The sequence below is a fragment of the Dipodomys spectabilis genome, unplaced genomic scaffold (assembly GCF_019054845.1).
Source record: "Dipodomys spectabilis isolate Male_0828 unplaced genomic scaffold, ASM1905484v1 ptg000241l, whole genome shotgun sequence".
Taxonomy (NCBI): domain Eukaryota; kingdom Metazoa; phylum Chordata; class Mammalia; order Rodentia; family Heteromyidae; genus Dipodomys; species Dipodomys spectabilis.
This window is the reverse complement of record NW_024870918.1, coordinates 7,140,433-7,154,657: the sequence shown is the minus strand read 5'-3', so window position 1 is coordinate 7,154,657 and position 14,225 is coordinate 7,140,433. Positions and strand designations below refer to the sequence as shown.

General features: G+C 39.9%; 1 protein-coding gene across 1 annotated transcript in view; it reads right to left on the bottom strand.

The window, feature by feature from the left end:
- Positions 1–14,225, bottom strand: part of Gda (guanine deaminase) — a 75,266-nt gene that overhangs the window by 20,363 nt on the left and 40,678 nt on the right. Inside the window, exons 4-7 of the mRNA XM_042699391.1 lie at positions 8,228–8,315; positions 6,209–6,314; positions 5,241–5,268; positions 2,795–2,902 (exon numbers count right to left, since the gene is read on the bottom strand). Coding sequence (XP_042555325.1) covers positions 2,795–2,902; positions 5,241–5,268; positions 6,209–6,314; positions 8,228–8,315 — 330 coding nt within the window. The remainder of the gene's footprint in view (positions 1–2,794; positions 2,903–5,240; positions 5,269–6,208; positions 6,315–8,227; positions 8,316–14,225) is intronic.

Sequence of the window (14,225 nt, the reverse complement as noted above, 5' to 3'; positions counted from 1 at the left end):
ATAGATATAAAGTACTTCTTAAAGAGAATCAACAGCCTAGCTATTTTCTGAAGACCTGTCTTCTGACATTGGCTACTTAAGGGAGTTCAGTGCTTATTAAGAAGACAGTCAACAAGGTTCACTCCTAAGAAAACTGGAATTTGAGCAAAGACATTTGAGTTCGAGCCCAGCTTTTGAGCTTCGTTGTGTGTTTTAGGGAATTAATTCTTTTCTTTGAGCTTCCATTTTCTCACCTCTCAAATGAAAGATTTCAGCTAAAGGAGTGATTTTTTCCAAACTCTTTTAGTTATTAATGTATTATTGATGGTTTTTTTCATATTAGAAAATTCGCAGAAAGGGGAGAGAATACAGTAACAAATATAGTGTCTATCCTACAAAAATAAGGAATGTGAGGGGAGGAGGAGGGATTGAGAGGTGCTTGCGAAGGCTGAAAGGAGTGAGCTTGATCAAGACACATGAAGCGCTCTGTCGAATGGCAACTCTTTTGTACAACTACTTAAAGATAATAAAAATATTAAGAGAGCCGGGCATCGGTAACGCACACCTGGAATTCTAGCTACTCAGGAGACTGAGATCCGAGGATCGCAGTTCAAAGCCAACTGGGGCAAGAATGCCTGTGAGACTCTTATCTCCACTTAACCACCTGAAAACCAGAAGTGGCGCTGTGGCTCAAGTGGTAGAACGCTAGCCTTGAGCTGAAGAGCTGAGGGACAGCGCCCAGGCCCAGAGTTCAAGCCCCACAACCAACATATATATATATATGAGACATTCAATGTATATCCTGCAAAATTAAGAAATGTGAAGGAAGGGGTGGATTGGGAGGAATGGGTAAGAATATTGAAAGGAGTAACATTGATCAACATGCACTGTATTCATAAATGGCTTCATTAAATGGCAACTCCTTTGCACAACTACTTAAAGATATTTAAAAAAAAATAAATCAAGAAGAAAGAAAGAGAAAAACCACAGGAATCGAATCCACAGAAGACATAAACAAGTTTCCTTTCAGGATGAAACCTCACTGGAATTCACACTCTGTCTCCAGTCTGTCTCTTTTGTATGTTTTCCGAATGGAATCTGCATAAAACAGTTTGGAAATGACTGAGCTGGACAATATAGCCATTGTGAAGCAAGAACCCATAAAAATGGATATGTAAGCAAAGCAAGTGAATCTCAGGCCCCTACCCTGGTCTTTCTCTACAGCAACACCATATCTGAGAGGACATAAAGTATTTTTGAGACAGGATATTTAAGAGTGACCACCCCAACACCTAGCCTAAAACAAAAATCATTTCAGACCAATTGGTGATGAGTATATATTATGAGAAATAATTCCTAAGCAATTAGACACCTTCAAGAATGGCATTGCAGTTTCTCTTTTATCATAGTAGAATGCAATAACTAAAAGAAAACATAGTAACACTCTAAAAACTAGTATTAGATCTTGTACAAGGAGCTCTAGTCCTGACAAAAGAAAACCCCAGCCTATTGGTAAAATGCAAGAACTAGAAGGCAAAGAAAGGCAACCTGAGAATTCATAATTCATATCATTTAAGTAATTTGTTGTTGGTGGTGGTCCTGGTGCTTGAACTCAGGGTCTGAGCGCTGTCCCTGAGCTCCTTTTGTTTAAAACTAGTGCTCTACCACTTTGAGCTACAGCTCCAGTTCCCGTTTTCTGGTGGTTAACTGAAGATAGGAGTCTCACAACTTTCTTATGCAGGCTGGCTTTGAACCACTATCCTCAAGTATCTCAACCTCCTAAGTAGCTAGGATTATAGGTGCATGCCACCAGCACCCAATTCTATACAGATTATTGATAATTAGGGCATAGACTTTTGGGAAGTCTATTGGGAATAGACTCACATTGCATGACTTTTTAAATTTAATTTTCATGTATTTTAAAGTATTTGTGTTTTATTTTTTTTTTGAAGAAAAGAAGCATTCTGTTTTCAGGATAGAAATATCATTTGGAGTTTGAATTTTATCATCATGAGATAATTCTGTGAAATAGAATCCAAGATTCAAATGATATTTACCGCAAAAATAATAATAGGAAGACTAGTTAATGGGGCCTAATAAATCAGATCTTTAAAAAGAAGTGAGTAAATAAAAGCATTCAACAAAATGACAAAGAATCAGCATGTTGCCTTTGCTCTGACTTGCCTTTTTCTCTAAGATGATCAACTCTCAAGAAGAGAAATTTTAATATAGTATGTAATTAAGCTTGGATAGAGGAAGGGAGTTCCCAATTTAAGCCAGCTGTAAGGTTTTTTTTTTAGTGTTTTATTGCTAACTTGCAACAACTTAATGATAAAGTAAGATATACCTTTTTTTGTTCCTGATCTCAAATTAAGAAACTCAGAACAAAAGGACTTTTAAATGCATTTTTGTAACATTGAAATTAGACTTATAAATTTTTTTCAAATAATAGCTGGTTCCTCTAAGGATGAATGTATGGAACACGGAAGAAGGCTTCAACTGAAAGTGAAGAAGTACTTTAAATGTATTCAGCAGGATTTAGGTCCTCTTGCTCCTGCTCTTGCTATTATTTATACAGATAGGTCATTCTCTTTTAAGAATGATCACACAATGTTGCAGGTAAAAGCAACTTCCGGTTTCTCTCCTACAGAATAAAGAATTGGATTATGTGACATCACAAAGATATCCTGCCCCCGAAAGGATTTTAAAACATGAGATCTCAGCAGAACACTGGACATGATTGGAGGCTATGATTTAGAATGCTGAGAAATCTTACAGGTCTGCACAGAGGAAGGAGCAGAAGAAAAATACCTACCTGAATGTGTAAATCGTGGGTCTTTGCAATATTACCAAGTCCACCCATCAAAGTCTCAGAGCAGGAAAGGGAAAAACGGGGTGTCACTATGGGCTTCACCCTAGAATACTGGAAAAAATATATTTTAGTCTTGTGAGAAGCTAGGATAACAAATATAAGCCTCTAGGGCCCAGCTCCATTTTCTCCCTCTTTTTAAAAATTAATTTAGTTTATTGTTATTATGGATGACAATTACATGAGTCAGGTCATGAGCACAGTGTCTTCTATTCCCTCACTCTCTTCCAGTCCCTCCATGCATTTCTACCCATAAGTTGCAAAGTTCACTTTCATCCGGGTCCGGTGAGCTCCTCTGCCCTTTACATTTATATAAAATTATATATGCATATATATATATATATATATATATATATGTGAACTCCAAGATATGGAAACAAGAGCGCTCTCTTTTGAGTGTCTATTTTGGATGATTCTGTCTTTTTTCTTTATTTCTGGTATAGTTACATGTATATCTTCTGGAGGGGGGAGGGTACAGGACTCTATGGAAAAAAAGTGAACATATTTTTTAATTGGGAAGGCCTGCATGGGTAACATGAACAGATGTCATATACTCAACTGCATATCACCTAAAAAGTCGACTTATACCCTTCCGTTTTTTTTTTCCTGGTTGATCATGGGGCTTGAACTCTGGGCCTGGGCACTGTCCTTCAGCATTTCAGCTCAAGGCTAGCACTCTACCACTTGAGCCACAGCACCACATCCGGCTTTTTCTGCTTATGTGGTGCTGAGGAATCGAACCCAGGGCTTCATGCATGCGAGGCAAGCACTCTACCACTGAGCCACCTTCCCAGGCCACCCTTCAATTTTTGGTGGGCACTCTCCCCAATTCCAAGTAGTAAATAGAAGTGCTAGGTTTATGGAATTTAGCTCCTGGCTGAAAATAGGTTCTTCCTTGCTAGGTTTAGCAGAAGACCTACCCTTCTTCCTTCCTCCATTAATGTTCAGTAGAAGCCTAGAGCACCTGACCTTATGACGCATATTGGAAGCAAAAAGAAAGCACCAGGGAGGCCACGAGGGAGGTGATGTCTTCTTCCCTTCTCCACATCAAGAGTGGATGCGCTGACCACAGGAGACTGGCTCTGGTATGACTGGAAATGCATGATGGTGCAGGAGAGCAGACGCACAGACCAGTGCTGAGAATATGGAGCTACAAAGTCTCAGCTAATTCTCCCCAGAGGAGAAAAAATTTAAGCATCCCCGTGGGCTTTCAAGCAGATTGTAAACAAGAGTTAAAGCAAGGCTCAGGCTTGGCAGTCTAAGCCATCCACCAGCCTGCCAGGGTGGAGGTAGGGAGTAGCATTGTCTACAGGGGCTCACCAACACCAGAACACTGTAGAAGAGATGTGGGCAGTCATGTGATAGGTCAGATCTATATAGATCACAGTAGTCAGTGACCAGGCATGCGGGCTGAACATCACCTGTGCTTCGGACCAGATAAGGCAGGGGCAGTGGCTAGAATCAATGGTGAGTCAGCCCCCAAAATAGATGTCACCATGCTTTCCAGATCAGTCTCCACACACCTGCCTGTGTCTAGGAAGAAGAAGAGGAAGCCCTCTCCTCTCCAGAGACCAATCCTGTAAAACTGAACGGTCCTAGAAGAGGAAAAGGAAAATGACCAAGAATGGGAAAGCTGCCTTGAGAAGGTGACTCTCAGCTGGGCAGACACTGGGATTTTCACGTGATTTGGTCCTTACATATGCACCATACGCTTATGTGTCGAAGGCCTAGTTCTCAGCTGATGACTTTATTGGGAGGAGGTGGAAACTTTGGGAGGGAGGGTCTCATTGGAGGTCACAGGTCGCTGCAAGTATGCCCTTGAAGGGTATATTTTGTCCTTGGCTCCTTCCTGCCTTTCTCTTTCTTTGCTTCCTGGACACTACAAGGCAAGCAGTTCTCTTCTGCTCCACACGTTTACCATCACACGTAAAGTGGCCATGGCTTTCAAGCTCTAAAATTGTGAGCTAAAATAAACCCTTCCTCCTTTTAAGTTGTTTATCGCATCTACTGGATGAATAGGCACAGGGATCTTCTGTCCAATTCAATTAATTTGATTGTCATCTTTATTAAAAAAGCATATGAATGTATCTGTGTATCAAATCACCATACAATATTTACAGTCTTCATGGGTTAGATATTTCTTTCTGTGTGTGTGTGTGTGTGTGTGTGTGTGTGCGCGCGCGCGCGAGCGCGTGCGTGTGCACGTGCTATTTTTAAATGATTGATTCCTTGGGCTGCTTGATTGTTCCCCTATGACAACATTTTAAGCTTCTAGGAAAATACTTTTTCATGCATGGAATAAGCCAAAGGCACATAGACTAATCACTTAATAACAAATCCCACGACTAACAAAAATACATCCGCAGAGCAAACCTGGAACAAATTTACTTACATTTCTTTGAAGCATTTCTGACACAAATCTGAAATGAAGAAACAGATGGGGCATCAGAATAATGAATACTTTTCAAATGCATGTTTGGAAAGGATGAAAATATGATCCTTCCATGTCCTGATTTCTGTGCAAACATTTCTAAAGCTGCACGTGTTTCGCCACCCCTAATTAAAGATTAACAAGTAGTAATTACTCTGCATTCTCATTTGTTGCCAAAGATGGAGTACCAAATCCCAGTACGAAGATGGAGTACACAATCGACTGGGCTTTTGAAGAGTATCTCCCATGTACCTAAGTAGTGAAACTAACTTAAGCTCCATTGGGGGGAATAAATGCAATAGGTTGTGTTAAACAGATATTAGAAGCATTAAAGTCCTGTGAACCCACAGAATAGAAGCTTATTTTCCTAAAGAGGTAGTGGCTGGTTGTGGGTCTTTTTTGGACAATATCACCATTGATTTCCAAGGACAGAGTCCAGTTCTGTGCTCATGAAGTCAGTGTCTTGCTCTGTCAGGCGTTGGGCCACAATGTACTGCATCGCCAAGGTTCAAAGGCCCTGTGCCGCTGGGGCATGCGCTGGAAACTCCACAACCAGGAGCCCAAAGAAACCTTTACAAGTTGGTTATCTCTGGTATTTCATCAGAGTGATGGGAGCTGGGGGGTGGGGGTGGGGGGGGGAAGGGGTGACTAAGGCAGTTGCTGTGGGCAAGTCATTTGGCCAAAATCAGAATTGATGTTCTTGCCAGAAAAGAGAGATGCCTCATGGGGTTCAGTACAGAGGAAAGCATTTAGTAAACCATTAGGCATTATCAACTGTCTGAAAGGATTCACTACAGGCTACCTGTAGACATGCTTAGGATACTTGCAGATCTCAAATAGATCATAACTATATGTGGGTTTTCTCTCTCCATAGCAAACCCCATCCATCAGTGCAACAGAAGATGCCCACTAAAAGACTGGCAATTTACCTCTCTGTCTCCTTAATCGATTCCTCGGTGGTCTCCTTGTATTCTGGAACTGTGTCATTCAAATCCATGCATACTTTGCCAACAAATGCCCGCTGACCAAACTTATCTGCAGAACATACCAAACAAGAATCTGAAGGCATGCTTTTTCCCCCACAAGTAATATATTCCATGAGCTTTCTAGAATCACTCAGAAGTTAAACTCATCATGAGAATAGAAATGAGTATCCATCAACACAGCCCTAAGAACAACAAAACAAACCCCTCTCCTGCAGAAAAAAATTCTTATGCTCATTCTAAATACCCAGGTAATTATTTGATGATTTATGTTTGTTCGGTTTTTCCATTTCTTATCTGTTTGTCTATCCTTTTCCTGATATAATTACATTTGTTCTTATTTTATCAGATGGTAAAGCAAACAACAGCCTCAAATCCTAAGGATATGCCTTAACAACCTTTCTATGCCGACACTATTTCTTCTCCTCTTTCCTTCTCTGAGTCCAAACTCACAACCTTTCTCCTGCCTCTTACTCAACCAACATCCTTGGAGTGAGTCTCTCTCTCTCATCTCTCTTGCTCTATAATATATATATTTGTATATAATATTACATATAATACATATATAATGATTTCTTCTACATAAAACACAGTATCATAATGTATTAAGAACTTGGGCATGAGATTTTGACAGTAGATTTGATTCCTTGTTCTTCTAATTATGCCCAGACAGCTTAGTATTTGTTTCAGGACTCATCTGTATGTTTCCAGGGTCTCCTACGATGTGTGGGTTTATGAGGGGTATACACAGTAATAAGAGAAAGGCACTACTGCTCTTATCTGGAGCCATAGGAATATTACTGTCTTTGGGGAATTGCACTGAATGTTTCTGGAAACTTTCTGCCCCGAGGAACCTGGTCTTCATCAGAAGTGCTGGAAGAATTCGATTTCAGGATATGATGACATCATAAACCTTGCACAAATCTTTCCACCACTCTTGTTCTCCTACAGTTTATTTTACTACCTGGCCATTCGACTCATCTTCCTTGAAGTGTCAATTTTAGGCTGTCATTCACTTGGCTCAAAGCCTTCTTGGATGCATATTCAACCTCCTCCACAACTAGAACCATCTCCAAGCCTCCTCCCCCATCCTGCCATGCAAGCATCCATTCGTCCATAGAAGCGTTCTATCCCCAGCTTCCTTGGCCACAGAGAGCATTTGTGTCTATCTTATGTCCTCTGTCTAGGAGGCATTGCAGCCTCTCCCTGTTCAAAGGCCTTCCCAAAGGATGGAGTCCTGTGTCTCCTTTGTCTCTAAAAACTGAAATATTTATTTTTTTAGCATCATTCCTTAGGTCTTGGGCATAAATTCTCTGGGCCATCAATAGCGTGATAAGTACACACGCCATGGTATTGTCAAGCACCTCTTCTGTGAGAAGTGCTATGCTAGGTGCAAGTCTTAGTTTTGCTTGCTACCTGTGCCGTGCTGAGCCTATTACTGAACCTCTCTGAGGAGCAGGTCATCCATTTATACTATGAGGACACCGATAACTATCTCAGATGACTGTTTAGAGATGATCATGTAGATGATTTGTACCATTTCTGACACCTAGCAACAGCACCTAGATGTTCCTAAACTTATTCATCTACGTAAGTATTCTGTTTGACTCTCAAAGATGAGACTATTTTCTGTTCCATGGAGCCCCCAGAATCTACTGTGTGGAGCCAACAGCCAATAATTATCATATAATAAACTCCTGCTGCAACTAGAATGGCTAAAAATGTACTTCTAAAAAGCCCCCAAATAAGTACATCATTCAGGAACCAGAAACCATACGGAAAGAATGAAATTATGTAAGGGCCAGAGAGCTATACACACACATAACTGTTTGCAAGAAAAAGAAAATGCCAGGCAAAGGTTCGATCAATTAAAAGGCAGGCCTGCCCGTCAAATTTCAGTTGTTGCTGGCATGGTCTGGCTTTCTTTGCTTGATATACCCATAAACCCCGCTTTCATCTGCTCACCTGTAATTTCCGCAAGGAGCAGAGATGAGTCAGTGTGAATTGTTCCAAAGTAACAAGCTGTGGTTGTTCCATTCTTTAGAGTTCTCCTCTAAAAATAAATCACAAAAACCCAGAATCGCATGTGCTCAGAAAAGTCACATGGCCTAGACAAATGAAAAGAGGATTCTAGGTTTTAATTTTAAAATGCATTTATTTAAAGGTATCTCATCTTGATGTGGAACCTACTTTAAGTAAATGGCAAAGTATTTATATCCCAGAAGTGTTAGCTTCAGGAGACACTGACACTTGGTCTCCTAGATGCATAGACAGTTCTTATTTCAGAATTCATAAACTGATACTAATGAATTCCTTCCTTCTTATGATTCTTTAAGGATCTCCAAGTCTTATTGCATCTGAGAGTGCATAAATGATAACAAATGAGATTTTTTTCTATTACAGAGTAAAATTATTCAGCTAGACTTCCAGTTCAACATACAGATGGGTCACATGCATCTATCTTCTATTCTGTACTAAATTTCCATGAATATAACAGTAAAAGGACACAAATTTCATTAACCTCCGAGAATATCAGAGAAGACAGGAGCAGAGAAAACATTTCCACATACCCTTAGATGATAATCAAGAGACAGCATGGGTAAGACATGGAAGCCACTTGGAAGGGAGGTGGGGAGTACTGTGTGTGCTTGCAGAGGATTGGCTGAAGGTCTGTGCATACATAATTAATAGTTGAAGCCTTCTCCTTCCTGTTGAAATCACTCAATTTCCCCACCCCCAACCTGTCCCTTGTAGGGAAGAGAGAGAATTGGTAGAATCTGGATAGCACCTAGAGGACACAAGCCCTCCAAAACACAAGGTGAATGACAGTCTTAGGGGAAGCATGGCTCGTCTTCAGACACCGCAGTCCTCATCCCCAGAGGTATTGCGGCCACCATTCCCTTCCTAGAGAAAAGGAAAGGCCAGGAGCAGGCTGTTTCCACTGTCTCCAAAGTTGGCCCTGGGATGGGGTTCACCTGTCCATCAACACGGATCTGCATGGACAGGAGTTCCTCAGACACTTTTCTCCACGTGGAGAAAACCTTCCAGGTGTTTTGCTTGTGATTATCTGTGTGACTTTAAGAAAGGTGCCTGACTTTCTCTACATTGGTTTCCTCCTTTGTGAGCTAAGGGCACTTCCTTGACCAGAACAGGAGGCAGAAGTTCAATTTTCCGCAGGAACAAAACAGGATTGAAGATAACAGAGAGGCAAAGAGTTTGGCTTCAATCATCTGCTGAAAGGATTTTAATGAGATTCCAGTGACATCAGTTAGTCCCAAGGCCAAGAGACTTTAAAATTTTGGATTGATATATCCATCTTTCCTTTCCTTTCCTTTCCTTTTTCTTTTTTGTTAGTCATGGGGCTTGAACTCAGGGCCTGGCACTGTCCCTGAGCTTTTTCTCTCAAGGCTAGCATCCTACCACTTTGAACCACAGCACCATGTCTAGTTTTCTGGTGGTTAATGGGAGATAAGTGTCTCACAGACATTTTGCCAGGTCTGGCTTTGAAACACAATCCTCAGACCTCAGCCTCCTGAGTAGCTACAATTACAGGCATGAGCCACCGGGCCCCATCAATCTTTCCAAATTATATGACACTGGACACATGAAATACAATATCCCTGCCTGTCAAAACTTGAAAGCACAGATCCAGGTGGAAAGCAAACACCCTGGCCATGATTGTGATCTACAGCAGCTAGAAAAGTGTCTGCATCCTGTGTGTGCCTTGTAAATATTTACAGTCAATGAAGCAGAACTATGAAAGCCAGAGTACACATCAAACTAATGACAATTAACCTTAGATGACTAGAACGGTGCTTGTCGAGAAACAGACTATCCTAAGGAAGAATGAATTAATGATTTGAAAAATTGGGCCATTACATTGTCTCAGATGTGACAAGAAAGAAAAGTGCAGGGAAATTAAATTAAATTCAGTAGTGTCAGTATCGTCTTAATAGCAGTTTTGAACAGGAAGATTGACTAGAGGGAGAATTGACTAAATGAGTGGCATATCCCCCTAGAGAGAAGGAAGGAGGTAAACAGAGAGACAGATACAGAGAAACATACATTTCATAAGAACAAGAAAGTCCTCATTTGAACTTCAGAGTGTGGAGGGAGGAGTTGGGGAGGTGGGGAGGGTATGGATGGTAGGGGGAAAACAATGGAGGGGGTAATAATGCTCAATAGGAAATGTACTCATTACCTTACTCATGTAACTGTAACCCCTCTGTATAGTATCTTTAGAATAAAAAATATAAAAAAGTCCTCCTTTGAAAGAACGCTTAATTGAAAAAAGAACTTGCAAAATTAAATCCCTAATCGTACTGACTCACAATGTATAATTCTAGCACTTGGGAGGTAAAGACAGGAGGATCTCAAGTTCAAGGCCAACCCCAATGACAATTTCAAAAAAAAAAATACCATGGGTTGGCAAAAGAAATGCACACTGTTGTTGAAGATACAAACTGGTGAAGTCGCTGTAGAAACCAGTACACAAGACTCTGAGAAAAAAATTTCAAGTCCAAAGATCACCTGACCATAGCATCCTGCGTCAGAGCATCTATGCCCAGGAAATGAAGGCAGAGACATCTACGTGGTCATGTCCTCAGCAGCCTTCTTCTCGACAGCCAAGGCTTAGCATCCCTCTAAACACCTGCTCACGGGCCAACCGATGACGTGGCTGTGGTTCAACTGTGGAGTGGTAGCAAGTCTTAAAAAGAAAAGGAATCCTGCCACGCACAATGAGGAAACTGCCCGAAGCAAAGTAAGCCAGATCGGAGAGGACAAATGCTGCATGATACCACCTTTGTGAAGAAATTAGTCAGACTCACAGAAACAAAGAATAGAATGGTGGCTCCTAGGGACTCTGGGAGAGGAAGAGAGGAAGGAGTCGGCCAGAGGAACACAGCTTCAGTTGTACACGAGAATTCCATTCGGGAGATCTTAGTAGCATGTGCGTGGAGTTAACCAATGACACTATTGAATACTTCAGATTCTGTTTAAAGGCAGCTTTCTTGTTAAGGGTTCTCACCACAAAACAAAAATAAAAAAATGAAGAATGCAAGAAGAAACTTTTGGAAGTATATATTACATATATTATATATACATAGTATATAATATATAACTACATAATATATTACATATGTACAATATATTATATAAATATTACAATAGTATAGCATATTAATATAATATATAATAATATTATATGTACATAATTTGATGAATTTCACCAAAAGAATTGACATATATATATATATGTATAAATATATATATGTCTGTCAGACCACTCAATAAGGTGGTCAGATAGAAGGAATTGGATAGAAAATATGGACGAACAGCAAATTAGCCAGGAAAGAATGAGGGTCAGTAGATGGTGGCAGGTAAATTATTTCAAACAGAATTCTCCAGAAAGCTATAGCTTTGGTTAAGTATAAGAACAAAATGGAACCCATTTTGGTGATCCAAAGGGTTAGTGCATTCACCTCTCATCTTATTTGAAATTACAGTCAGAAACTATACCTCAACGAATGAAACAGGGATCCGAGTAGCAAAAGTAAAAGTAAAGCTCGTTGCTAATGAAGTGCAGAGATCAATGAGTAACAAACTAGAGTTGGATTATATTAAATATACATCCTCAAATGACTGTTAAACTTAAATTTTAACTTAAACTAGCTAGACTAGTGCCTGTAGGCACACCTGTAATCCAAGCTACTCAAGAGGATGAGATCTGAGGATCACAGTTTGAAGGAAGCCCAGGAAGACAAATCTACAAGACTCATCTCTAATGAATTAGTGAGGGAAGAAAGCTAGAACTGGAGGTATGACTCAAGAAGTAAAGTGCCAGGCATAAGCAAAAATGCATAAGACTGTGAGTTCAAGCCCCAATACTCAAACAAAAATAATTAAATTTCAAATGACAGCAGGAAAGAGTACGTGAAGGTTCTAGGCTTGTTATATAGAAGAATATAGAGGAAGTAGGGATGAGCTTCTTTTGCTCAAGGCTAGCACTCTACTACTTGAGTCACAGCGCCACTTCTGGCTTTTTCTGCTTACGTGGTGCTGAGGAATCGAACCCAGGACTTCATACATGCTAGGCGAGCACTCTACCACTAAGCTACATTCCCAGGCCTGACACAACATATTTTTTAACAACTTAATCTCAGAAATATATAGAAAACATCATAGCAACAGAGAAAATGTATACTCTATAAAATTAACAGTGTAAACATAGATATTAACCTCTTACTAAATCAAATAATAAATCTTGGCTTCCATGAAAAAGAATCACACAAGTTATGCTCATTAACCAGAACGAAATAAAACTGAAAAGGAAAAACTATAAACTAAAATATTTGTCAAATTAGCAAAATTTTAAGCATCTTCCTGAAAGGCAGAATGGCAATGGAGATATATAAACTATATTCTTCGACAATGGAAATGTATAGATAATAATTATATATATAAAATAAATACATACATATATAATTATAAATAAAAGAGTCTCCTGCTGGCAGCTTAAAGTGGTAGAGTATTCAAGGTGTACTTTAATGAGTTGATATGTTTTTAAGAATAGTTGAATTCATTGAAATGGGTAACTCAGTCCACTTGGGAAAAATACCTGCATACTTAGTCTTAACACAGTCATGGAAGACTTTTTGCTCTAATTCTCTATAATTTTGGAAAATACTTGAACTTTCTGGTCTTCTTCACTAATTTCAGTCTGATTTGAAATTTCAACCTGTCATTCATTCCATTTGCACCGGCTAGGAAATATTCTAAGTTTTGTTTCCTGACACTTTTTTCCCTTCATAATCTTAGGAGATGTTTGCTAATTTATACGTAACCATTGACAGGTGAATCTATCAGTGCCATAATCTATGGAGCAAGGTTGTTTTCTGGGAGAGAAAATACAGAAAACACTTGCTTCGGTTCATGGATACTTCCTTCATCCCTCTCTGCACTGCCACAGGAAACCTTCAGCCTACAGTTGGGATCTAGTGAGCAAAGTTCAGCTTTACTAAATAGGTGTCATCAGCACCCTCCCTGGCCCAGTCAGTAATGGGCTTGCTAAGATGCAGAACCTGTGCATTGCCCATGCTTGTCAGGACTGAAACTGATTTTGTACACAGTGATACCAAATCCCTAAGTGTCTCATGTAAGAAGTATTTGTGGTTCTTGCCTGAAGGATACATATACATATATATATGCATATGTGTATGACAGATATACATATGTACATATTCTGTGGTATTCTCTCTCTCTAATTTGATAGTTGGATGGGATCTTGTTATGTAACCCAGAATGGCCTCAAACACCTGTGATCCTCCTGCCTCAGCCTCTCAATTGCTGGGATTACTGACATGAGCCACCATACCCATCCATTTGAATATTTTTTTATACGATAGCATCTTTACAGATGTATAGACAGGTCTATAGATATATCATCCATCCACACCAAATAATATTGGAATGGATTTTCTGAAATTCCAACTTGAGGAATAGATGGGATTTATCCCAACAAATGTGGTTTTAACAATCACAGGTGCAGTGTGAGCCTCATCTCCGATTTGCCTCTTTGAATGAAGCCAAATTTGTGACGCACTCTTCACAGAAGCGTGGATACAACAAACCCCTGTAGTGGGCATGGCTTCTTGGTTTTACTGTTTCCATTTGGCTTTCTTCCTTGGCTGTAATTTGGTGACTCATTTTCTTTTGTGGTACACTACGAGATGTGAAGCTATCTCAAGTCCAATTTTTGGAACAATGTGAAGTATAAATAAATGACGAGAAGAAAGATTTGGTGCGGTTAACACAATTCATTGACACAATGCCCCAGCAACTTCATACAAAGCTTTCATCTTCAGTTTGTCTGCTGTCACGTGGATGCATGGTGAATCTGTGAGACCCAGGATTATACTGAATTTATAATTAAGCAAGACAAATGGAGAAATGCTAGCCTTCT